Source organism: Notolabrus celidotus, chromosome 7, assembly GCF_009762535.1.
Source record: "Notolabrus celidotus isolate fNotCel1 chromosome 7, fNotCel1.pri, whole genome shotgun sequence".
Taxonomy (NCBI): Eukaryota; Metazoa; Chordata; class Actinopteri; order Labriformes; family Labridae; genus Notolabrus; species Notolabrus celidotus.
The window spans coordinates 18,719,385-18,746,442 of record NC_048278.1 but is presented as its reverse complement, the minus strand read 5'-3'; the positions used below and the strand labels follow the sequence as shown (position 1 = coordinate 18,746,442).

The following is a 27,058-nucleotide window of genomic DNA, read 5'->3' as shown; positions in this document are numbered from 1 at the left end:
GGTAGTTGTGTTTGTTTCACACTGCGATCAAGAAGAATGCACTAGATAGTATGATCTAAAGGCATTTTATTTTTCTGGAAAATAATTAAATATGATCAAGAGAATAGGCATACTTTTAACTACATGAAAAATAAGTCCTCGTCAATAAAACCCCAAAAGTTTCCCACTCAATCATTCAAAGAAGGCAACAGCCAACAAAATAACCAACAGAAGTACAAAAAATAGATATATCATAGAAGAACAAAAACCTGGACACTCACTTAGTAATATATCTTTTAAGCATTCCAAACTGAAGACCTGTGTCAGACTTAAAAACAATTTACTCAGTTGGATTTTAGAGCCACTGAGCATTCTATAGAAAGAATAGTCCAAAAACGTTTGACAGTTTAAATTCGCCCGTAAGCACATCGAAAATAAATCCAAAAACAGAACAATTGCCTACAGATGGTGATTTTACCACCACAGAGAGTTTCTACTTGGTCCGTAGTTGCTATTACCCAGCTGAAGCACCCAATCACAATGGTCTTCAAAAGTGTATGTGCCAGTACATCTTTTTACTTCACATATCTTACTCTGTGAGACAGTATTTTATCTATCTGCTGCAGTTTTTTATTATCCTGGATTTTTCAAAAGATTTTACTGCCAAGTAGAATAAATGTTATAACATAACAAGACTGTAAAAGAGAAAAACCTTTAATCCCCAAATAAAAAAACGATGTGAGACACAAGGAGGAAAAGGTCAGGACACATACAGTAGAATTTTTTTCCCAGGGAATTTAATAAGCAACAATCATAACCAGATTAAAACGTTTGTAAAATGTCCATCCTGTTTTTTTTTCTTAAAAATGGCTCCACAAAAGAAGCAAAGAGCAACAAACACAAAAGAAAAAAAAGTTTTTTTAAGTAAGACCTACATACAATGAGTTCAAATCATGACTATAAGGTATTTAAAACCTTCTAGGATGTCAGTGGTGTGTGTTTGTATATGTGTGTATACATGTGTGTTTTAAGAAAGGTCCATAATGTGTCCAGGAAAGCTTTAAAGGTTGGAGAGCGTGTGCGCAGGTTCGGGGAGATATGGGAAGAGTCTGGCCCATTTTCTCTACGGTCTTGATTTCACCCTCACTGGTTTCCTCTTTACCTGAAAGATAAAATATGCACTCAATGTCATCACCTTCATAACGTTTGTAGTATCCAATGACTGATCTTTACTTCTTATCATTCTGGATGCTTCCTACAACGATTCAGTTTGTAAACGAAGACTTGCTTAAATCTTAATGTGCCTCCAAAATGTTATAAATTATACAGCAGCGAATGAGATATCTTTACTACTGTCCTACATTTCCGAGTATGCCCTTCATTTGCACCTTTTTTTAGATGTTAGAAAGCTCTCTTTAACAGCTAGAGGCACTGCACACAGACTAGGGAGGATGAGTAAACTGTGGGTAAACAGTTCCTTGCTCTTACTAAAACTGCAAACTGGGGTAAATACTTATCTGTTTTTAGGTCAAAGACAGAGTATGATTTTGCCCAATTCAAATCTGCCCACTCAAGGACTCATGGACTTGAGGTGTGTTTCGTTAGGGAGTGCTGTTCCACTGTCAGACCATAGAGTCTGTGAACACTTTGATGCAGACTTTTCAAGCCAAATTAAGTCTGTGATTCCCCAATTTCTGCAGACTTTCTAGTGGGACTTTAGGGTACAGATTGGGACTGGAACCTTTGCACACAGCAAGAGAGCTCATCAAACTTATTTCTGATACTGTCTTTAAAAGACAAACTCATTGTATGAGGGTGATCTGTTCAAAGACATCAAGCTCTAATCCAACTCACTACCAGCCTGTCTGTCCTTTCACCACAGTTCGTCTCTCCCTGCCAACCAGAAGGATCTTCCCTGCTTGTAGACTTGGTATCTCCCTGTGAGGATCTCTCACTCTCCTCCCTGCCACAGGTAACTCCCTCTGGACTGGACTCCAGCTCTATCTCAGTTTCCCCTTCACTGCCTAGGAGGAGGGCGAGTGACCCTACAGCTCTCCCTGTCTCCTCTTCAGGTCTCTCTTTTTCCATCTTTTTGCTCTTAAAAGGCCACCTAAAAAGAAGACAGTAAAGGTATCTGAAGGATGATGGGACACCTATGTGATCAGGAGACACGCTACAAAACTGAAAACATCACTCACCAATTTCTACTTTGCCATTCATCAGCCAAAGCTGAAATAAGTTAAGCTGCAAATAATAAACATTTCCCTCTTTCTCTGCATCTCTCTCCACGCTCACCTCTGCAAGTCAATCTGTCTCTTTGTCCCTTCATCATTCTGCTGTTTTGACATCTTGATGTTGATTGACTCTGTCGATGGATTGGAGTCTGCTGCTCTCTTCCTTCCTCTGCCAGCCCCTGCCGGCGCTGCTGCTCCTTCTTTGTCAGCCCCTGCAGGTGCAACAGGAGCCGATTTAGGAGGACGTCCGCGTCGTTTGACAGGTGACGCGTCTGTCTCTGCGTCAGGGGTCATGTTCTGACTGGGCTCCGTCTGAAAAAGACAGTTGAGGACAGCTCAGTTGGGATAATGTTTCGACACGTGTGGTTGGATGCACAGCTGGGGATCCTGTCTGAACTCACCTTCTTGCATTCATCATTCTTGATGACCGGGTTCTCGTTGTTCTCCTGCGCCTGACTCTCTGATGACTCAGTGGCTACGTTGCTGTCATTACAAAACACACTTGAAAATTACACCATTGAAGGCAGCGTTGTTTTCTTAATAATGTGCATATTATGTGTGAGTTTGTGCGCGTCTGTACCTGTTCTTGTTGATGGTTGTGGAGCTTAGCGGGGAGGAGTTGGTGCTGGTGTTACTGGCCGTGTCTGAGGCAGGTGTGGTCTTAGTGAAGATCCTTTTCCCTGGTACTGTCAGAGGTTTATTCACGGCACTCAACACAGGGGCTGTTTTAGGCTGCATGATAGGTGGAGTTTTAGTTCACAGTTAACAGGCCAGTGAGCATTAATTACTTTAGATCCTTATGTAATAATGTTCTGGGTAAGCCTAATCAGTGATCCGTGTTAATTGAATTAATCGGTTCTTGTTTGCATGTACAGCTTGTTCTCACTTTAAACAAAGAACAAATATTTATATACTGGGGTTATTTTTCTAAACCCCATAGAAAAACATCCATGTTAAAACAAAAAAATGTTTAATCAATAAAGGTCGGAAATTACATTTCTTAACTACATTAATCTTCTTTACAATCATTACTATGGATATGAACGTGTTTCTTGCCTATTGTGGTCAATGAAGTGTTTTGCATTTACCTTTCCTGTGAGCAGCATTTGTCTCATATCTGTCGACAGATACTCTTTATCATTTTTAAAGTCCTGTAAAGAGAATGACAGCAAAAGACTTTTATTAGCACATATGTTAATTATGTATCATTTGTTGCACATATTTATTCTTCATTGTAAGAGTGTGTGTATTGCCTTGTCCTGTACGATGAAGAACTTGGAGGGGAGGACTGGGTCTTTAGGGGAATCCAGATGACAGGCAGTGCTCTTGTTGGCGATAACGAAGAGGGCAACATCGCAGACAATATACAGCTTCTGTAACCACAACAATACAGGACACAGGATTAGGAGAATTTGTTGACTTAGTTGCTTAACAACAAAGGACTTCCTCAGAACAAAAAATCCCACAATTTGCAAACAATTATTAAGTTATTAAAGTGAAACATTTTAAGAAATGTGCAACTACAGTTAGGTTTCAACCAAATAGATTCTTAAAAGTCAATCACCAGACAATGCATATGTCACACTTAAAGTAATCAACATTTAATGTAATAATTACAAGCCCTGTGTGCATGTGTTCATGTGTTTGTGTGAATACCTCATTGCCCTTTGCATCATCCGGACACTGTGCATCCTTGGTCTGTTTGATATTCTCTACCATCTTCCTTAAAAATGCATGACTGTTGTTCTCATTCTTTGTCATCAGCACTTCCAGCATGAACCACAGGCATCTGGACACAAAAGCAAACACAAACACGTGACAGAGTAATTCAGCGAAACTTTTTTTATACAAGGTCTGTATAAAATGGGATTTAAAAAATAGGCTTCTTAACGAACGTTTTCAGATCTGACTCAAGGTTAGTTGAGAACAATAAAGGTCAGCACTCACTCTTTGATGTCTTTGAGCTGTTCATATTCCTGTGGTTTTGTGAAGTCTGGGTCATGGGCCAGCAGGTGGATCATATAGGGAACAACGTACTCGGGAAGGAGAGAGACCAGTTTTTCTGATGATAGAGAGAAGATTTAAAGGTGACATATCACGCTTTTTTCATCAAAATATATTGGTCTAGGAGGTCCCCAAAACATGTATTTAAAGTTTATGCTCAAAAAAACACTTTGAAATCAGATTTTGGCATGCCTGAAAAGCCCTCTTCTTCAGCCCTCCTCAGAACAGTCTGTTTTCTCTCTGACCACGCCCCCTCAGGAAGTGGCTATCCCCTTGGCTCTCCAGCACGTTGATCTAATGTTTACATGTTGGCTAAATATACACGGCTGCTCACAGATCGCATTACTTCAACCCTCTGAATCTGATCCAGAATCGGATCCTGACGGAGAGGCGCCTGCAGCAGGACCTTTCTGAAGGATTGGTCACAGATTTTGTGTTTCTTGTTGTTTTATTTGTCAGTATGTCGACGTGTGTCTTGGTACACAGCTACAGCTACGACATGTAGCTATGTGGCTATGCTAACTAGCGCTAGCACTTTTCCATGAAAAATAAAAATCCTCCACTAGATCTTCAAATCTGCAGACGTGGGGAGTAAAACCGACCTTTGTGTTTATTAAGACAGCCTACAACTAGCATGCCTCCCTCCTAAGCTCCTTGTTAGCACACATTTGTGCATGTAATGAAAAACCGAGGATGGCTTGAGTTGTATTTTATACAGTCTATGGGCTGAACAAGCTCCGAGCTCTGACTCCGTGACAGACCGGATATTGTTGTGACGTAACAAAAACACGGAAGTCTGAAACGGCTCGTTTCAGCACACATTTACAGAAAGGTGGAGAAATCAGAACAGGGGCAGAATGGATTTTTTTTTTTTATTCTCGGGGGGTTTGTAGACATGCCAGGGAAACATATTTCAGGTAGAGAACCATTAAAAAGTCGATTTTGCATATGTCACCTTTAATGTCTACATGTTTCCCGTTCTGGTTCAGTTATTAACTTTAAAATAAAAAAACTGAAGTGTGTTGCAAAAAAGGCAACATAGAGGAAAATGAAAACGTCATCTTCTTTCAATTAATTAATTCAGGAAAACTAAAGTATCGTATTCTATTAGGTGTATAACAGAAGTGGATTGGCTCAGGAATGAGTTCACATTTCATTTTCTTTTGCAGATTTTCTAGAAATTCAAATAAAATTTGAGGGATTTGGACAGAATCTTATTTACTTGTTCTTGCATTATCAAAGCTACTATTTGATAAAGCACTCTTCAAAACCTGTCAAAGTATTTGAAGCCACACAATAATAAAAAAATCTATAGGTTTAACCCTTACCCTGAGCAAGTGGGTTCTGTTTGATGTACTCTCTGCGGACAGAGATGTTTTTGAGGAGGCACTGTCGAGCGTGAGCCCGGCGCTCCTTTACTGGGTCCTTTGCACACAGGGCAAAGACAGCCAGGTACTCCAGAGGCAGCATCAGTTTGACCAGAGCTAGGTGCAACTTCTGAGCAAATATCTGCCGGACCTGGTAGCACTCATCCTGTCCGATGAAAGCAGAATGCAAAGTTATAAGACAACTTGTACCGACTAACGGAGAAATTTACAGATGAATCAATTCAATCATAACTATTTGTTCTCATTGCGAGCACACAGGATATTTTGAGCGTGACAACTGATATTCCACAGTAGACATTCTGACTTGTTAAAGTAGATGTGGTGCTAATATTAACAATGAATTCTTTCTGATATTTGGATGCAGCTATCAATAAATTGTGTAATACCTGTAACATGTCACGTGTGTTGTAAAAAAATTGCTTTAAATAAAGTTGTGCAAAGGTGAGACTGACATTGATAACAAGGCCGCAAAGCTGATACTGTTCAGGTGTGATGATGTCATGGTAACAGGGCTCCTGGGCCAACTTCATGATGGCTCCACCTGCAGCCAGCCTCAGACGAGACATGTCTGATTTACTGAGGAGGAGGAAGAAACAACAAACAGGAAGGATTACAAGTGGAAAAAATGTGATTCACAGCTGGCCAAATTTTCCTCACGTGTTATCCATTAATATATAACTACTGTGACTACATTTTTCTTGTGGCACAAAAAGCTAACTAAAATTGTATCTTGTGTTATGTGCTGTTATTTTCAAATCTTATAGTGTGAGCAAGTAAAAGAATCAGTCAGCTACTTTCCTGCTGAATACACCCACAACACCGTAATCCTCTAACAGCCCTTCTGTGATCTCTAGCACTCTTAATTACCTGATCTTCTTCTGCTCTGTGAGGTCTCCCTCACTGACCAGCATGGCTGACAGCAGGCGCAGGGTTGAGTTTGCTGACTTGGATTGGTTGTTCTTCATCCCTAGTAACCAGCGCACAAGCAGCTTGATGGCTTGCACCTGAAGCAGCAGAAAGTAACATGAATTATAAGACAATATCTCCCCGTCTCTGCAACAGATCTCTTTCTTGATGGCAAAGTATTTGAAAAGATCTAAATCTTAAAAACACTACACTGCGGAAGTGCATTCAAGATCACATTGGACAACAGGTAAAATAAAAACACCACATATGTGTTTGTCTCTTACCTTAGCTAGGACCTCTGGTGAGACCTCCTCGTCAGCGGACCACAGCTTTCCATTTTTGTTTCCCACTGACTGCTGACACAAACACACATCACAGTCCCATCATTTTAATAACATATACACAATATCCAGGACTGAGCATGTTTGTTGCTAGTAGTAAATTATAAACAGTTAATTATAATAAGTTATAGTAATCATAAGTGCAATATCAGTACAATGTGAAACTCTACGCACTCTGTCATTCATGAGCAAGTCCTTGACGATGAAGTTAGCAACAATGGACTTCATTGGTGACGCAAACTGATCTGGGGCCAGCATGGAGATATGGCCCAGGGACACCAGGGGAGTAATGAGCTGCTCTGGGACGTCTGCATTCAGACTACGTGACAGAGGCTGAAAGTGAAGGAACACAACAGCAGAAAATCAGGACATGAAAATCATATATATTAAAAATGTTAGAATGAATGAGATAACTATGTGTAAAACAGAGGGTATCCTTGCAAGTCAGGAAACAGTTGATGGTCTTTTACCTCAAAAATCTGTGCCAGCTGCACTTCTTTATTGTTGAAGATGGCGTGGATACAGTGGACGGCCTGCTTGGCCTGGTGAGGTGTGCCCCGCTTGGCTTTTTGATGCAGGATGGGAATCAGAGTCCTGGGGACACATAAAAACATACAATTAGGCCAAATCAAAACACACGTTTCTTTTTTTCACTTGAGAAGCAGAGGACTATGTTTTCAATTTATCTCTTCAACTGGAAAGTTTAAAATAGATCATCTTACGATCTAATCTGCTGTAGCTCTGTCTCGATCTTCTGCCCTGTGTTTCTGAAAATCTGGATAGCTGCCTCAGCCACCTTCTCGTCCTCCATCTTTAAACACTGTAGCAGGGACTCGTAGGTTTCTGCCGAGTGGAACGCTGTAGGGTGAGTGAATGACAGGACCTACACAAAGCATAAAAAGAGCAGAGTTTATAACTTTTCAAATCCTTTTGTTCAAAAATTCTCACAACTAAAATTCAAAGGATGAAGTCACTATTTAGGATATCAAACCCCCTGTTAACTACTAGTCACATGTTACATTGTGAGATTTGGCTTCTATTTATGAAAGTATGATTGGTCCATGCAGTGCACCTTGAGTAGCTCCAGGCCAGCACGGATGGCTGTGTCAGGGGTAACACCTTCCTCATCATCGTCGGCTGTGCCCTCAATGGATTTGTTCAGCAGCTTCACCAGAGCACTAAAATAAAACATTTGAAATCATTGCCACTACTATTTTTCAGAAAATAAAGCTTTGTGTTACTGTGAGGATATTTTAGAAACCCTTTCAGGAGAACATAAAATTATCTCTTAGACAGATCATGAAGGGTCACACCTTGGCATTTTAGATCTTAGAGTCATTCAGTGTGTTTCCTCTCCTATAGTGTTTTTCCATAGAGTAGAAAGGGTTAAACTTGTTCCCTGTCTAAGGCCTGCAGTTACACCTCACCGCCACAAGGTGTCTCAATGAATGAGAAAAGACTGTTCCTGGTATTATACAATGACACAGAGATGTTCAGTCTCAATCACTGAGATAGTGGAACACGGACTGATGGTCTGTTTCATGACCGCCTGTTAGTGTGTGTTTAGAGCTAATTTTATTCATCTGATTTTAATGGGAACTTTTGTATAATCACTTTTACTGGAATTACAATCACAGCTTGATCATCCACCTTATTTTGGGCCTGTTATGAAATCGAACCATGTAAAAATACCATAAACATGAAACTGATTTTCTCTGACCTGATGGCCTCGGAGTCGATGTGGACGGGGGCAATGCGCTCCAGCAGAAACTTCACCATCTCCAGAAACGGATTGGTAGGCTGTTTGGGGAATGTCAACTTCCTGGTAATCTCCCTCTGTAAACATGACACACAATGCAGCATTAACTAAAAAATGTATGGACTTGTGTTCATATATTTGCATTCATATCAAGGCACAGGTTTGTGTTGCTAAATCTCATACAAAGAAAAATACTCCGATAATTTTCAGTGCTAAAATGCAGGTACAGAAGATGGGCTTTAAAAAACAAACTCATGGCATTGAGCCTTGTTGTGATTTTTTGGCCAACACGCTGTCAATATTGACGCTTCAGTGTTAAAGAAAGAAGCAGACTAGCTGTGTGAATGTTTAGTGTCCACTCACTACACAGATCTCGGCCTGTTTGCAGGAGCAGGTTGGGCTGATGAGCATCTCCAGCTGGACTCTGAGCTTCTCATCCTCACCGAGAACCTGGTTGAACTTTTTCATGAAGTCTTGGGCCTTTCCTGCATCTGGCAGATTCTCTGAAAGCACAAAGCAGATAAAAAAGGATGTTATGGTGGGTTGACCTTTTGCAACTGAAAGAAAATGACTGTGGATTTGGGATGCATAAAATAAAGTTACATGGTTTTTAACTTACTGGCAATACACATTAGCTTCCCAAACATGGCTGAGTTATTGGCCTCAGACTACCAGGGGAAAGAGAGAGAAAACAGTCAGCGATAATGGCATTTTGAGACAAGAAGGAAGATGCTGGAATTTGTATGGGTGTTAACTCACCACTGGCAGTTTGTGGAGGTCCAGCAGCTCTTTAACAAGGCTTCTGAGCATGTTCTGACACTTCCACATCTCATTCAGCGCCCTGAAAGAAGAGATCAATTGCACCAGTGATGGATGAAAGGAGGGGAGAGTTGGTAAAACAAAGAGGACAATGATATTATCTCCTCTTGAAGAGTTCTTGTTTACATGTTACTGTTTGGTTTTGTGCCATGTTTGCTTGTGACTGTGCCATTATACTTTCTAAAGAAGTGTTTGTAGTGATCATTCATTCAGGTATTCATCATTACAACCAAAAAATACATTTTCAAATCTTAGTTTGCAGCAAGGATTCAGTGTTGCAGGCTTACTTACTTGACAGCATTTGTGTCTAGGCAGGCATACAGGTAGTACAGACACTTCATCTTCTCCTCTGTGTCAAGACTGTGGGGGACCATGTACTGAGCAAAGATCTTCTCTACTAATAACCTGGAGGAAATTAGCAGAGAGCTTCTATTAATAATGTGAAATTAAAGAGAATAAAGCATGTGAGGACTGCATGAATGTTTCACCCAAAAAATAACCTTGAAAAAACTTGTAGTGATTACAGAAACAGCAATATTTTTTCGCAGCAATTACGTTTTAAGCATCAGCTTTATGCAAGCATCACGCCCTTGGAAGACTTTTTTAGTTGGTTAGGCATTCAAGATTTCTCAATTGAGTGTCAACTAACATAATGTTGCTCAGGGTTAAAACATTCAAAGCAGCCATGTAGTTTTTTTCCAACATTAAACTGTTTCTGTCTATGCGTATAATACTCACTTGTCATCAATGCTGTTCTGATAGTAGATGTGCAGAAGTTTGTCTTTGATCCAGCTGATCTTTGCAGCAGACTCTTTCCCAGCCTCGTGGTGCAGACAGTATTTCTTATAAAGCTGAGCCAGGCCCATCATGGCCTCTTTACGAACACGCCACTGAAAGAGAGAAGGTGAAGGATGAAGAGAAACAGAATAGACATAAGATGAGAAATGTCAACTTACGTTTCTTTAAGTGTGAGAAAAGCAACCCAGTGAACATTGTGTATGAAATCTTTGTCAGAACCCTGCAGGCTACATTTGGATGGCAAGCAATAAAAGACTTGACCTATGACTGCCAATAACTAGACTTAATTAATAATTTTATAGGTGTCAGTAAAACTTGAAGAAATGATAAAGGGTTCAAATATGAAGCTAAACATGTCTACATGTTTAAAGCTCCAGATGAAGTGAAGATTTGTCTCACCCTCTTGTCTAAGGTCCTTTCTCGTACGAAGCCCAACAGCTGATCATTGACCAAGTTGAGATCTTTCTTCCCAGCGTTGATGATGGTGACAATGACGTCATGACGGATGGCTTCCTCTGGATCATGTGAACGCACCTTCAAGTACTCTGATTGGATGATAAGGAAAAAGAAGTGTGACTCAAATTATGCTCACAGCATAGTATAAAAGGAAGCACTTGATCAGAGGGAAGAGGAGACTGAAGGAGACAACAAATTACAAAAGCATGTAAAACATGTGTAGAGCTCACCTGTCAGGTCCCGGGCCAGGTCTGGGTGGTTCATGAGGCAGTGGCTGGCAAACTTTACACACTCTAGCCTGACTGGAACATGGATGTCATTGAACCTGGAGAGAAACAGCAGTCATATGTAATGAGATTTGGTGTATTACTGATCTTACTTTGAGATGGTAGGCATTTCCATTGATTATTTTACACATACAACTTTTCTTTAACTAGTCATTTGTTAAGACACAGGCTTCTGTGTACAAGTGTCGGTGGTGTTCTTGTAACTTACCGCCCTAAGAAGCACTGCCACAGTGGTCTGTTCTGTGAGGCCAACTCTGAGTCTTTAGCCCCAAACAACTTAGCTAGAAGCCGGACAACTGCTAAACGCTCCTCGCCATCGTTGCTCTGCAAACACAGAATATACATTTTTTAACCTTTTAGAAGTAAAGTTAATTCTAATACCATTGACTCTTATAATTTAAAAAAACAACAACATGCCAAACAATTTATGTCGATCAGTCCCTTCACAGCTCAAAACAATCCATAGCACATCAGTGGATAGAGCTAAGTGACGTGTGTGTGTGTCCCATACACAATTTACGTTTGCTTTGCAACAAATGAAATAAAGAAACATTTTAAAATAAAATTTAGATAAATGTTTACTAATCTTTTAAGGTTGATTCGGGTTAAAAACAAGCAGCTCTTTAGTAAGGTTCTATTATCCATCAGATGACACAATAACATAAAATGAAAAACAAACAAAATATCACTACTCTAAACTTAACTCTGTCTTGAATATAACATACAGTAATGATTTGAGTAAGGCATTAACTTCTGTGTGGGTTGACTGTATGTGTGTGGTGTTAACCTTCAGTTTGAATTCCAGCTGTGGCATAACAGAGGTTAGCAGCATGGGGTCGATAGCAAACAGTTCCTGGATGAGGTCAAAGACGTGCTCTGATAGGTCACTGACAGATGACTTCCCCATCACTAAAACCTGATTGAAGAACTGAAAAAGGAAACAAAAATGGTGAGACATAACATGTTATTATAAATAGTCTTTTTACATTATAGCCACTTAACTTGAAAGGGTCTGAGGACCACAGTGAAAAGGACTCACGTTTGCGATACATGTCTCGATGGTCTGAACTGTCCTCTTCAGCAGAGTCTTGGCAAGATCATACGCTTGTTTGTTCAGATTCTGCTCCAAGATAAATTAAGAACGGACTTTAATACACTTATCTTCAGAAACATACACAGAACATCAAGAGTTTTTGGTCAGTGTTCAGTTTGACTGTGGCATAAGATATTTTACAAGAATACAAATCTATTCAAAGTCATATACTAAAACAAATTATCATAGGGTAGGGGCCAAATTAGATATGGCACTGAATTATAGATATTTTAAACAAAATACCTGTTAGCAGAAGTTCTTTTGAAATTAGGTAACACAATATGTTAACATTTGTATACCTTGTGTGCTGGAATGAGGTTAATGAGGATGGTGTCCAACAATTCCTGCGTGACTCCGTCTCCCTCCATGATGATTGAACTCATCAGATCCATCATGTGCATCTGCACCTTCTGGTTATGGCTGTTACTACACAGCGAGTGTGAGAGGAGAGAAAATAGAGGGAATGAGGACAATTTGTATCATAGGAGTTACCAAGGGGTATATAAAACAGAAACAACAGAAGAAAAAATAAAATAAAGAACAATTATTCACTGTAACCCCTCAAACCTAGGTATATATTTAGCACTGGCAGTAAATGGAGTCATATTGATCATTGGGTGAAACAGCACCAATGTAATCTGGTACATGTTACAGGCTTTGAGGGGCTTGAGTGGCAGATTATAGAGCTACCCATTAGCAATGTCAAAATCTCAATGTTTAAAGTGACTATTAATTATTGTACAAATAAATTGTGTCTTTTCTTTTCATTTTCTGCCACACAGAAAATAGAGAGCTTATGCAAAGGAATGTAAATAGCTTTTTTAATGGGTTGATATCACGTGCTAGTTCTTACTGCATGTTCTGCATCTCAAGCTCTGATACATATATTCTAAATAACTAGATCTAAATACAGTTGTGCAGCCCGGCCTAAAGTAAAAAGTAATTCACGATAGCCAATGAAAATTATTAAAATGATTAATTATCACTCTAACTCTAAGTTTTTACTTTATTTGTTGTCATTGTCATCATTTGCTGAAACTTGCTGTGGCTGTGAAATTTAAGATAAACTGCCATCATGCTTTTATTTCATCCAAGTTAGATTTCTGCAATTCACTTTACTCCTGTCTCTCATAAAATAACCTCAACAAACTCCAACTAATCCAGAATGCCGCAGCCAGACTCATAACCAGGTCCAGCAGGAGAGAACACATTACACCCATTTTAAAATCACTTCACTGGCTCCCAGTCCATTTTAGAATTGATTTTAAAATGATGTTGACTTTTAAAGCTCATAGGGGGTCAGCTCCAGACTACATTGCTGACCTCTTGACTCCCTAAGAGCCATCATGTAACCTCAGATCCTCTGGTAGGTCTTTACTAACTATTCCACACTCAAACAGAAAAACGAAGGGTGATCCGAGCATTTTCTGTTTGTGCACCCAGGCTGTGGAATGACCTGCCGGAGGATATCAGTGAAGCCGACACACTGTCGTCCTTTAAGTTGCTTTTAAAAACTCACTATTTTAGACTTGCTTTTTATTGATTTTATGGTTTATTGCTTTGTTCCTTGTTTTATTACTTCTGCTGGATAATGAAATGTGTTTAACTACTGCCTACTGCTTTTTAAAATTGTTTGTAAAGTGCTTTGTAATTTGTTTTGAAAAGCGCTAGATAAAGTTATTATTATTATTACCAGACCATCATGTAACGGATGTATTTTCCTCCAATCAATAGGACTGAGATGGGATACACAAAGCAAATATATAAAGAATTCTAAAATACTGACAAGAAAAGCAAGAAAAAGTAAATCTGAGGAGATTTTACACTGATGGATGATTCTTACTTGATGACGGAGAAAAGTGTTTTAAAAAGCTGGATGAAAATCTCATTGCAGTCTTCCAACTCAAAGCATATGTTGTACGACTTCACCCACGCCAGGTTCTAGAGAAACACAGCAAAAAAACGTTATTTCTTTATCAGATTAACATGATTCGCCCTTCATGTTTATGTTATTATCAATCTGTGCCTTACCTCCAGCAGGTAGAAGTATCTGTTGAACTGAGGGCTCTTTGTGTCTTCCAATCCTTTAAGCTGTCTGGTGATGAACAGGAAGATGTCCTAGAGACCAGAGGAGAAAAAAACTTCAATATGTGATGGCATTAATTGTTTTCATTATGATGGTCTTAAGTTTGCAGAAAGAAAAAATGCTTCCTGGTAAAACCGTAAACACAATACACTTGATTAAAAATACCACTGCCAAACAAAAAAAAGGAGTTATAAAAATAAGGAGTTACAGAAATCTCCAATCTGTAACTGCAGGAAATAAGAGCATGAATTACACATTATGTAGATTATAAAAATACCATAATATCATAACAGGTGGCTAGAAAGTATTAATTGCAAAAAATGCCAGTTAAAGAAATGTTTGTCTAGGAAGCTATAGACATTGGCTCAGAGTGACTGAAGAGGTTTATTCAAATCATGACGTGTTAATAAACCAGATGTAAATTAAATTTGTGTAATTACAGAAACTGAGATGCTTTGACTGTTTGAGTACTATTCCCTTGAGAACACAGCTTAATCACTGGTCCAGGGTCCATTCCTGACCTTGAGTTTGTCGTGGGAGGTGTAGGGGGCCTCAGGAGCATAGATCCTGAAGATGTCTGCCAGACAACATGCCACAAGTAACCGTACATCTTTGTTGGGGTTCCTGAGGAAGAACTCTGAGGCGAGGTGGAGTGCCAGAGCAAGATACTGCTGTTTCTCCTCCTCAGAGTCTTGATCCATGTCCATGTAGGTTTTCACCACCATCTAAGATAGAGCAACGAGGGAAGAGGATGAGAAACATGATTAGGCCAAAAAAGAAAAATGCTTCACAGCTCGGGATTTCAAATATACAGGCTGTTTAAATCTTCACATGAGATCATGATATTTTAGTATCAACAGAAACACCTGTATTTGGGTTGGGATAAATGTCCCGCAGCGCACAGTCACACAGTTGATTTGACCACAGTGGCCACAGCTGGAACTGCACGTCTCATAAAAACCAGTTGAACCAGACACAACCATTACAAATACACTCTTGTAAAAGAATCAATGTGTAGCTTACACAAACGCCCACCACACAATGTTTTATAACAAGTACAGGTTGCGCCATAGCACAGAGAAATCACAAATCAGGGATCAGAGTTTAAGTGTGCGACACACACACACAATTCAAAGTTTCAGAGGGCTTGATAAACAGAAAAAACATTTCCCTTGCTTTAGTTGGAGCGTGAGCTGTTACATTCAGGGTGTTAAATAATCAAAATAAAAATGACTTGCACTGATCCTTAATGAATGGACTCTCATTGAAAACAGGGTTAAACTTTTACTCCCCTGTAGATTTTGGTTGTTTAGTTAAGCAAACTAATAGAGGTTAAAACCACAGGATTTATCAGGAATCAATATTTTATTTTAGAGCTTGTCCGGGTTAAACATGAGCACTTGTCTAAAGAGCACTCTGACATCTCAGTCGGTATGGATAAGCACCAGGACGCCAGGCTACTCAGTGAGAAGGATGAGGGAGTGAAAGAGAGGCAAAGCAGAGCAGTGGAGCTCACTGAACAGCCAGGCAGCCAGCGGGGGTGGGGGATGGGCCAACAGCTCCAACAGACTGCAGAGCACCACACTCACTCCTACACACACTTGTACACACACTCACCCCAACCCTCAACCGTTCTTAGCTGAAACAGTCACAACCCAGGCGATAAAGGCTCTCCACACATAAAGGAGAGAGAGTGAGAGAGAGAGTGAGTGTGTGTGTGTGTTTATGCAACCTCAATTTATGGTGGTTTATTTGGACTGAATTTAACATCGCTCTTAGAATATGTCGGACCTTTTCAATGGCTGCTCTGGCAAAGTCTGAGACTCCAACAGTTTCAGCCAAATGTGGAACAGTAATAAAGCCACAATATAAACCTGAAATGCAAGCATTATGACAGCTTCTAATACAATCTAACAGGCAACTATTTCCTTCCCAGAGGTAGAGTTAGAACTTTCTTTTGTACACATTTCTGTACAGGACCAGAGAAGAGAGTGCTGGGAAGCAGAGCTAAAATTACATTAATCAAACCTCCACATTCATTTCTAAATATATACAATGAGACTGTGAGAAATTTAAAATCATCAACAAGAACAGTAATAACTCACACACTGTATTTTCTACTACAGATAGAATAACTAAGACCCAAGTGCCAATATCTCCAGAGTTAGTTTCAAACAGCAAATGTAATGACTTTGTATCCTTTCTTAATTACAAGGTGCATGGCATCAAACAAGCAATGAACTCCTTAAAGCCTGAAAGCACCAACACTGCAGTCATCCAGAAGTAACATGTTACAATGTTACAATGTTACAATGTCATTTATCACCCTTTTTATCCAAAGCGACGTACATACGAGAACAAGAACAACACAAGCAAAGATCTAGACAAGAGGAAACAAGATCAGTAAGAGTAACAAAGTGCTTCAAGTCAATTTGTTAAGTCTGGCACGCTTTGAGTCTATAAATGACAAAACACTAGAAGAGACTGTCTCCAGCGTACTTTGTCCACTTGCTGCCTTGACGTTTCACCAACTGGCCTCCTTAAAGACGTTATGAGGAGTATTGTGACAGTTCCCACCTCTCTTCCATCTAACATTTTTCTACCGGCTTTGAAAACTGCAATATCTGTAAACCAGAACTTGCTTATCATGGGAGCATGTCAGAATGCAAGAGCGTCTGAGGAGAAGGCACAGTGACATTAACCCCACAGTCCAAAGTTAGTGCCACATTGTAAGTTTTACATTTTCAGTCCCTTGCCTTCAAATCTTTACCTTTTAGCACTATGCCCTTTTCTCTCATTAATTATTTTTCCTTTCTCCTCTCTTACCACTTAACAGTGAAGCAAACTCTTACCATGTTTGTAAAATGACCATTAAAACTAAATCATTGGTGTTGCATGAACTAAGGTTTTTAATTGCATGATTAGAGTTTAAAAGTGCTGACTGATCTGTAGTCAACTATGAGAATAGTTGTTAGTCGCAGCCCTCGTCAGAACAAATTACCTTGACGTGGGGTTCTACAGGGATCTGTTTTGTGACCCCTGACGTTTCATGCTTCCATTGAACTAAATCATACAAAGTAATAAAGTTGCTTACCAAAGTTACATGGATGATACACAAACATATATTTCACTAACATCAAAAGATAATGGAACTGCTAAATCACCATGTACTGAACAAATCAGTGACTGGATGCCACACATCATTCTCAAACTTAACCGAGGTAAGACTGATATTTTATTTGTTGGGCCACAAATCAGTTACTTATTCTGCTTTTTACCATTTAATAACACTTTGAGAGTCAGAGGAATGATGTCAATGCAAGAAAGGCGACTACATGCTTTATTTCCAGTAGAGTAGATTACTGCGACACTCTGTTCACAGGACGGTCAAAACAAGCAGCAGCTTCAGCGTATTCAACATGCTGAAGAAAGACTCCTGATGAAAACTTATAAGTATGACCACATTACTCCAGTCTTACAATCCTTACACTGGTTAAACAGAAAATGGATTTCAACATTTCTCTGCCGTTCTATAAGTGTCTTTGTGGCGCCAAAAGACAATTCCGACATGCTTGTGACATATGAACCATCAGGGACCCTAAGAACATCTGGGGCTGACCTACTGACCTACTGACCGTCCTGAGAGTCAACACAAAGCATGAAGACGCAGTGTTTTGTTATCTTGCAGCACAGACCTGGGATTTTCTCCCAGGAGATGATGGACTGGCAACAACTCTGACCAATTTTATGTCCAAACTTTCTTTTTGATATTGCTTACTCTACCCTGTAATTGATGCAAACTTTTCTGAAATTCAGTTTTTATTATTTCTTTGAAATAACTTTTTCAATTGAGTTTTATTTAAAATTAAAGGCTGATTTATATTTCTGCGTCACCCCTACACAGCAGGGGCTGACGCGGACATGAGCCCCACATACTTGTGCGACGATGTGTCCGTGGCGAGCAGCAATTCTCCACTGAAACGTTCGAGGGCAGTGTGGCCTCTCTGAAAGACAGTCGCCTGCTTCCGGCCCCGCTTCGATCTTTGTTTACTTTTCCACAGAGATTCAGAGCGTGTTATGTTAATCTACAGCTAAAACATGTTGCTGTATATCATGCATACATGATTACATGGAAGAATAGAGAGGAGGAAATGAAATACAGGGCCGAAGTGTGGCCAATGTCCGGGATCCCGGAATTGCTGTAAATGCAGGAAATGCAAGCCGCCAAGCGGACTAATCAAAGGGTTTGCGGTCCGCTTCGATTCTACGCGTCGTTACATTTGAGAGGAGGTGCACGTCAGCTAAGTGTGTAGGCCTCTGTGAAGGGACAGGAGCTACGAGGACTTCCGGCTACGCAGTCGATTCGATGCAGAAGTATAAATCAGCCTTAACTGTGATTAAAAAAAATGTAAAAACATTTTGATTTCATATTTGAATGAAAAATTCTAATAAACTTTCATCAATAATTTAGATTAATTAGATTGGTGCGTGTTTGGCTGCAGAGGTGTTTTTGAAGGAGGTATCTGAAAGTGTGAGTCAGCCTGCAAGCAACCTGCAGGTCTAAAGACACGGGAAGACGTTCGGGGGACAGAATTCTTCACATAGACAAGACCGGTCTGTGAATCTGCATCGAAGGTTGATAAAACTGAGTGGTCAGGGACTTGAGAGCACCAATTATTGTGTGAGCAAAGAGCTGATTTCTTATAGTAATCAATGTTGTTGACTGACCCAACACCCTGTGTGAGTTTTCTGGGGCAGCTGAGGACTGTGACCAACACAGACAGAGCGAGAGAGAACTGTGAGCTTAAATCCAGGAGAAGATGTTCCGAGGTGGTTTGTTATTAAAAAATAATTTTGAAAAAGGCAAGACCAGTAGATAAACCAGTGTCAGTTGGAATGATAAGACTGTAGTTGGGACTTCAGAGCACTATAACACTGGTAAGCATGCAAAGTATTTCAGCCAATTTTAGGAAATGAAAATATTTTCTAATATTTGGATTTTTATTATTGTCCATTTTATTTATCTCTCTTTCCTGATCTTATATTTTAATATATGTTATACTCTGAAGCCTATATTCACTTTAAGTCATCTTTCTTTAAATGTTGTTAATGTTATTGTGTTGTTTTTAACTCTGTAAAGCACTTTGAATTGCTCTGTGTATGAATGGTGTGTTATAAATAACCCTGCCTTGCCTTTGTGTGTTTTAAAGAGGTAAGCCAGAGTATTGAACCCTTTGGCAGCACCACAGGAAAAAAAGTACCCTCCACCCCCTACTGCCATTGAGATCACTGTGGCAGGCACAGTTGAGTATGGGTGCAGGAAGCTCTGGCAAATGAAGTGTCCAGCAAAATAGTAAAGCCTTGCACAATTTTTGCCAATGTCAATGTGATGTGATCTGGCAACGCAGCTGGTTAGTTATTCAAATACATGTACACCCACATACCTGATTTGTGGGGTTGGAGAACAAAACGGCAATTCTCCTGTATACCTAGCAATAAGCACCACAGTGGACAAAGTCATTGATGTAATAATTTGCCGGATGGTGAACTGTATAAAATATATAGAATATTGAACTCAGTTTGGCACCTGTTAATAGTTCAAACTCTCTGGTGTATTTCTTGACATTTTTTTATGTAAACATTTATCTAAAATGCCAAATGCAACACAAAAGCTCTGCTCTGCGCCTTTTTCTTTTTAACACAGAGCTGTCAGGGCTTGCTGGTTAGAACAAGGACTCAAAGCAACTCTCAGAATCATTACGTAATTATTCTTTTAGAATCCAAAAAAGGAAGAAAAATGAAAGGTTGTAATTTTAAAGGGGAAACATGGAGTATCAGAGATAAATGCTCATATTTTTAGACATGGTTCAGTTTCCTTCTTTTCGCCTGCTGAAGCTCTTTTGCTTCTGTAGCCGTTTAAGAGCCAGAGCATCAGCTTTCCTGAACACCAGCGGAAATGGATCAGGAATCTGACAACCTGTTCTGATGCTGAGAAGAAAACCACAGTGTGGTGATTTAACTCGGTAGCCAGAGGGGGCATCTGTGAACTATAATTGGGGCTTCTGGGGCCAATGAACCAGGTTATGGTCCCGACCTTGAGTACCTATCCTTGAATGGTCACTGTCACTTCCTGTAGTCTCTACCTGTTGCCTGGCAACCCAAGTGAGACTAAAAGATTGAAATCTAGCTGTATGGTTGTCGCTTTAAATATAGCACACAAATGTGAAAGCGGTATCAATGCCCCGTTCTGAGGCCGAGATGAGTACAAATAAACAAGGAGACTATGCCAAGTGCATGCTCGAAAACCGTAAACTTTGTCTGGAGACGCATTGATAAACTCAGTAGAATCAGCAGCACAAACACAGCTCAGTAGTCAGCCACTGTTGTTATAATCCTCCTACTTACACATGACTCTTTGACTGGAAACATAATATGCATGTGCCAATGGGCCTGTGACGTCACTGTTTTCAAGGAATTTGCTAATCACACGTTTACATCAAGTGGCAACCTCCGGTCTTAAACTGTGAAGCCCACGCGGAAGTGTTATAAACTGCAATTCATCGAGAATCCACTTGAGGCTGGCTGCAGAAACACTGGAAACCACAAACACACCAATTCAAAACAGACGATCTTTACAGCATTAATAAACATGTTTGCAGCATCGTTCAAAAAACAGCTTGGCTCTACGTAGCTTATTTCTTTATCGGCACACACTGTACAAGGGAATTACATTTTTTCTAACGCGACGGTTCAGAAGATATTAAGATTACGAGTTTTTGCCAAAATAAAGATGGCTGACTTGACTCCCGGATGGGAACACATAGCTGTTGGCTAAGAGGCTCAAACTCCGCCTCTTTACGTCACACTATGCCTGGTTGAGTTCGGCATTTCCAATATGGCTGCCGCCGTCGATCGGCTTCAAAACAGCGCTCAGGAACAGATGGGTGACGTCACGGATACTACATCCACTATTTATACAGTCTATGATCAAGCCTGCAAGCAACCTGCAAGTCTAAGTCTATGGTCAAAAAGGGATGTATTTCAAAAAATTTCACTATGGAACCCATTTTCAAAAGTTTACGTTTTCAGTCACCCAAAATACGGCCAAAATGCAACATAGCTCACAGTTTTCTATTGAAAACATTGCCACGTAAACAGAACGTAACTCTAAACATGATTTAGGGTGAACAAATATGTAAATAAATATTTTGAGTAAAACATCAAACATTCATTAGGTGCAGCAGGTTCTGTAATCTTCAGATAATATGTGGCAGTTTGCTGGACTATTACTTTGTCCAAAAGGACTTGTTGTGGACAATACAGTTGCGGGTCTAATTTACAAAGCAAAAATCAAGCCAAAGTTTTCTTAAAGAAATGTAGTCCCACACACATCAACAGTTTTACACAATTCCTTAAAATGAAAAATGCTGTTAACTAATGTACAAAACAAAGAGAGAGATCTTCAATATTAGGATGAACTTTTCAGAACCGATCCTTGTGACATACAGTGCTAAATTGGGGACAGGCAGCTAACTGCAGCTTTATTACCTACAAAATAACAACATGACTCCATAAAAAGCTCTCTGCCTTTACAATAAGGTCTGTTCAACTTGAATCCACACTTTCAGAGAGGGATGAATTGAGTTACAGGTCTCTTAAAAATTACTTTCAAGGTAATTCACTCCAGTACAACAAAACAACCTACTGTGTCCCTTTATAGACATTAAGCAGAAATCCTGCCAGTGTCAACAAAAAAGATGGAAAGCTTTGTGAAAGTCAAATTCATGGAGGAGCTGTGTAATTGACCACATTAGATTGTACTTACGCAGCTGGTAAATGTATACTCTGCAATGAAACTGTGACCAGCATGCTGCCATTTGGACTCTCTCAAACTAAACCCCTGCAGTGACAGATATGCAGAAAGGTTTCATCCTACCTACCACAGTAATTGGACTGAACTATAGAGCTACTTATGTTATGGGATGACTGCAGCTGAAATTACTGCATCAACCAGCCATCAGACTTACACAATGAGCTGTCTGCTGCTGACAGTTTAACACAAATCTTAATTGTCTTCCACAAGTCAAGTAGCTAGATTACTGCACATGTAATCATTGTGAGCCTCTCCAACTCTCAGCAGCACACAGCAGAGGTTAAATGGATCTGTAAACATCTGTCTTACTCAGTCAACAGCCCTCCTTTCAGCAAAATTGACCAGCTTACCCATGCCAAGGGTTCTGTGCTGAATGGTCACTGCACTGCTCTAAAAACAGCTAAGATGACGGGAACCCGTTTCAGCACTGGTATTGTTGACTTTCTAATGTGATTAGGAAAATAACTGGATCAGAGTAAACACGGTTGCACTGATGCCACCTTTAAAACAGCTAAGAGGTTGTGGTATAGGAGAAGGAGACGGTTTGATATCAAGTCGCAGTGTTTGAAAATTGAACCACAATGCTCAGAGGGTCTTTCTCCAATATTTATATGAATCAAATGACTTGAAAGGTGCACAATGTGGTCACAAGTAGCCATGAGCCTACAGAGAAATATCAGCTTAGTATATAGAATTATCATATTCATTGTTAACCAATTGAATTCACACAATTGCTGCTTTTGTTCAGTTACTCTTATCTTGTCACTTTTATTTTGGCTGAAATTAGCAGCTGTGTTTGGTGAAAAGGTCTTAAAGCCAAATGCACTTGACCTACTCATCACTATCAAACTAACACAGATGTGATGTGTTAGTTAAAAGGTTTACCATAATAACCAAAAGAGAGATAATATGTTTTATGTAGTTGTCATGAACAGTTTATTTAACAACGGAAAGCTAAAAGACACAAGTCAGTGCTTTGTTCCTTTGCAGTAAAGATAGCTTCAGCGTGTCATGTTTCCTTTTCCTGAATTAATATTTTGGGATCCTCCTGTTTTTCCAGCCTTTAGGGGATTATAAGATGGATAAAAAGCTCAAAAGGTTGTAAGCGTTATTACTCAAGAATAATTGTATTGGTTGTATCCTGTCACACTCAAGTTCGGCAGCATTTTAATACTTGGTGATGGTGTCATTTACGTCATTTATTAAATCTGTGCTAAAAAAAATAAGAAAATGGGACAGGTACATAAAAGAACAACATCTGCCATGCGTGAAAAACGTCCTCATATGAATGAACATACAGTAGTTTCCAGAGTTAGGGGGGTTTTGGCATTGTGCCATGGTATAGACCAGGGGTGTCAAACTTGTGGCCCGTGGGCCAAAACCTGCCCGCCAGAGATTCCAAACCAGCTGGCGGAATGACTTTGCAAAGTGACAAAATTACAGAGAAGACATCACTTGCAATTTTTCAATAAAAGTATCTGCTATTTCAAATCTGTCCTCAGGGGGTCACATACAATCATAGTCCGACGGAGCACACCAGAACGGTGCTCCAGGACTTTTTTTCTCAAAGTGCGAAAATAGATTACTTCCTGTTTGCATAATCCAGTTGAGATTCATAAAGACTTTTTAGAGCACTATAAGATGATCCACTAACTACTAACACTAGCACTACACTCCTGCATACAACACTGTCCAGCAAGCAAACTGTTCATGCTGGAGCTGAGAGGTCCAAAATAATCAACTCTACCTTGTTCATTATTATAATATAGCTGTTCGTTTGCAGTAAACATTACACTCTGTGTCAGGTGAATGAGAAACCTGTGTGTTTGGTGTGTTCCTAGCAGGTTTCAGGGCTTACAGGGTAAAACATTCAGCCCACTATGAGTCTCATCATGGTGAAAAATACAACAGCTGTTTTTGTAGAAAGATTAAGTGAACATGTTCAGAATGTATTTGTACTTTTTTTGCACTAAAACAAAGGGAAACATTTAAAGTTGTAGTTATTTATAGATTATTGTGTTATGATTTACTGGTCCGGCCCACGTCAGATCAAATTGGGCTGTATGTGGCCCCTGAACTGAAATGAGTTTGACGCCCCTGGTACAGACCATAAGAAGAGGTTGAGGTTTGCAGAGAACATGTCTGACAGTAGAAAGTGAAACATTTGTGAACTTACCTTCAACCTTTTGACCACCTCATCGTTGGTGATTTTGTCTGTGATCTCCTTCACTCCGGGAGGATAGGTGATCTTTCCGTCCCCCGCCGGTTTCTGCTGTTGCGGGAACTCCATGCTTGTTGATGTTTAATCCACACGGTCTTCTACTGGCCTCTATGGGTCAGAAAACAAAAGTTCAACACAACCATGCTACCGCACTTATCAAAATCTCTCAATAAGCATCATTCCCTTTTACCGATTATCCACTAACCCCCCTGAATCTGATAACACAATTAATGCATACTTTACGATATTACAATCTAGAAAACTTTTCGGACGTGAAGCCGACATTAAACCAGCATCGTGCATATTATTAGCGTACATGCTAAAGTACATCCAGCTCCCTCTGTTTTCCGTGTAATTCTCCTCAAATGCAGCTCAGCTAAACAAACAAGCTCAGCGATATTTCTGGTTCCCTTACAGCTCTTTGAACAGCTAAGTTGTAGGGACGACACTTTAAAACAGTACAAGAGCTGCCGGTGTTCGTCCACTGTCATGCATGTTATGAAATGAGCTAGCAGCTACTTGCAGTCCAAACATGGTTGATCGGAGACTTTAGCATTTTGCGGGAAGGAAGCAGTGTTAGCGGCAAGTGGCTAATGCACGTTAGCCGTGTAAGCTAACTGGTTAGCCTAGGCCGCAAACTCTCCAGGTCCCCATCACATCTCCAGATACAGACAATCACAGAGGAAGTGAAGTATCATACTATCACTGCCCTAAATACACATCCTCGCAGTCAATTCCAGGTTTTCACAACAAATGCAACTACTTTCTGAAGTTAGAATATGAGGCGAAATTACTTGTTACTGTCTTTTTTCAACTTCAACGCATCGCTTCGTACTGCCGCTAGTTCACTGGGAAAGAAGGGCTGCTGCTGCTACCGTCGCCCTGAGCCCTCCTCTCTCACCACAACTTGCCCTCACGGATGATTTTGAGCTACCAAAGACATGAAAAAGAATATCTATTTTCAAGCACACAACTTCTAATACAACAGCAGGATATTTGCCAAGCGTTTCCTCGTTTGTATTTACCTCTGAAGTGGGCCGTTTTAATTCATTAGTCTAACACAGGTTGGGTTTAGTTTTCGGCACAAAGCTCTCTGTCCGTTCAGTCAGTGCTGTCTGTGGGAAGGCTGGATGCAGAGCGCCCTCCTCGGTCTCGCAAGAGGACTGCAGGACGAGATACATGGCGGGAGTCTGAAACAACCAGCTCGCACACTTACCTCATTCTACATACAATGTTACAATGTCATTTAGCAGACGCTTTTACCCAAAGCGACGTACATACGAGAACACAAGCAAAGATCTAGACAATAGGAAACAAGATCAGTACGAGTAACAAAGTGCTTCAAGTCCATTTGGGTGCAGGTACTGCCAAGCAGTGTAAAGGCAATGCACAAAAGTAAGGAATTTTTTTTTTTTTGTTATAATAATAAAATAAGGAACATCTACGATGAAGCAACCAAACCATTTAAGACCTTCCATTATCATCATCAACAATTAACATCACCACAATAATGACCAAAGTACCAAGTGCTGCTGGGTCACTCAAGAGCTGAACACAGATTCCTAGAGTAGAGCAGGACAGTGTGAGTCAACTGTAGCTGGAAGACATGATCTGCCACTGGGGACAACAGTGGAGAACAGTCTAACTAAGTGCATAGTGGGTCTTAGCTGTCTTTTGAAGGTAGAGAGGGACTCTGCAGATCGATATCATGTGTACACATCGACGATACGCTCTCATTTATTTTCTAAAACTTTGATGTGTTTGTTGATAATCATCACGTTAATCATAGATTCATACATCCACGATATTATAGAGAGACGAGAGCGAGGAATGCAAAAACATTGGCGTTTAGGCGTCATTGTAGTTTTTTTCCAGCTCAATCTGAAAGACGCTATAACTCAGGGGAGATTCTAGGATCGGATGTAGAGAGCTGCCCGGCCGGGCAAGATACATTTCACTGTTTTGTACATTTTAATGCAATTTCATTCCCACATTTGTGAAAGAAAAGTACAACACTTTTTGGGAAAGTCTGTGACTAAACCATCAAATCTGATAAAGGTTATTGCTGAGCCACAGCAAAAGAGAAATGGATTGAATCATAAAAGAAACATATGGTAACCCTAATTTCTGGGGAAAGACAACTCATTTTGATACAGCAGTTCCTCCACATATACATAAACAGTGTGTTTCTGGAGTAAACCAGCCCCCTAGTGAGTACCAAAAATACCAAAAATTGGCATTGGAGTTATTTTTTTGGACTTTCATTTGAAATGCAATGCAAAACATGTAAAAACACATGAACATAAATTGACTTTTTCAATCTTTCTCTCTGCCTTTTTCCTTCTTGACCGTATTATATCATTTGATAAGTTTTGCGTGCCACTATTCTCTGTTTTTTTTACCTGGTTCTTCCTGATCTTACACTCTCTCCTCTACCTCCCCCTTTTCATCTCTCCCTCTTTGGACTGACTATAATACACAAATATATTGTATTCAACTAGATGAAAATTTACATAAAAAATACTAATATATACTCCCTGCCCAGCCACCTCAGGACCCCACAGACTGTGGATGTTTTTAAAAAAACATTTAAAGACCTTCCTCTTTTAAGAGGCTTTTAACTTATCTTAAGTACTGCTTTTAAGAAATGTTCAAGTTTGTTTTTACTGTGTGCCTGTAGCACTTTGAGATTTCTGGAAATGAAAAGTGCGTTGTATATAAAAAATGTATTATTATTATTATTATTATTATTATTATTATTATTATTATGAATAATAATAATAATAATAATAATAATAATAATAATAATAATAA

General features: G+C 39.8%; 1 protein-coding gene across 17 annotated transcripts; it reads right to left on the bottom strand.

Annotated features, from left to right (window-relative positions):
• Window positions 1-49: 49 nt before the first annotated feature.
• pds5a (PDS5 cohesin associated factor A) lies at window positions 50-25,549 on the bottom strand. Of its 17 annotated transcripts, none has more exons than XM_034687361.1 (34): window positions 25,270-25,549; window positions 24,200-24,352; window positions 14,672-14,875; window positions 14,096-14,182; window positions 13,908-14,005; window positions 12,364-12,490; window positions 12,011-12,091; window positions 11,759-11,899; window positions 11,180-11,295; window positions 10,915-11,009; window positions 10,628-10,773; window positions 10,169-10,320; window positions 9,722-9,835; window positions 9,371-9,452; window positions 9,231-9,279; window positions 8,975-9,114; window positions 8,573-8,688; window positions 7,925-8,030; window positions 7,575-7,735; window positions 7,323-7,446; window positions 7,027-7,185; window positions 6,796-6,864; window positions 6,473-6,609; window positions 6,058-6,181; window positions 5,546-5,750; window positions 4,161-4,275; window positions 3,870-4,002; window positions 3,467-3,586; window positions 3,302-3,364; window positions 2,794-2,945; window positions 2,615-2,696; window positions 2,275-2,525; window positions 1,834-2,089; window positions 50-1,141 (listed from the first exon to the last, which is right to left on the bottom strand). In XM_034687361.1, exons 2-34 carry the CDS (start codon window positions 24,311-24,313, stop codon window positions 1,103-1,105), a joined length of 4,158 nt encoding a protein of 1,385 aa, XP_034543252.1. In that variant the 5' UTR covers window positions 24,314-24,352; window positions 25,270-25,549; the 3' UTR covers window positions 50-1,102. The 17 variants fall into 17 exon arrangements, with proteins under 17 accessions (XP_034543252.1, XP_034543242.1, XP_034543246.1 ...); XM_034687351.1 differs by having other exon boundaries at window positions 2,615-2,714; window positions 6,796-6,867; window positions 25,270-25,427; XM_034687355.1 differs by having other exon boundaries at window positions 2,615-2,714; window positions 25,270-25,427.
• Between the last annotated feature and the right edge of the window lie 1,509 nt (window positions 25,550-27,058).

Excerpts from the sequence above, each read along its gene's own strand:
- pds5a (XM_034687351.1), bottom strand. The coding sequence starts at position 24,313 with ATGGAGTTCCCGCAACAGCAGAAACCGGCGGGGGACGGAAAGATCACC. Across the intron at positions 14,006-14,095 it reads GATACTTCTACCTGCTGGAG|AACCTGGCGTGGGTGAAGTC; the intron begins GTAAGGCACAGA and ends GTGTTTCTCTAG. Across the intron at positions 11,900-12,010 it reads TCGAGACATGTATCGCAAAC|TTCTTCAATCAGGTTTTAGT; the intron begins GTGAGTCCTTTT and ends TTCCTTTTTCAG.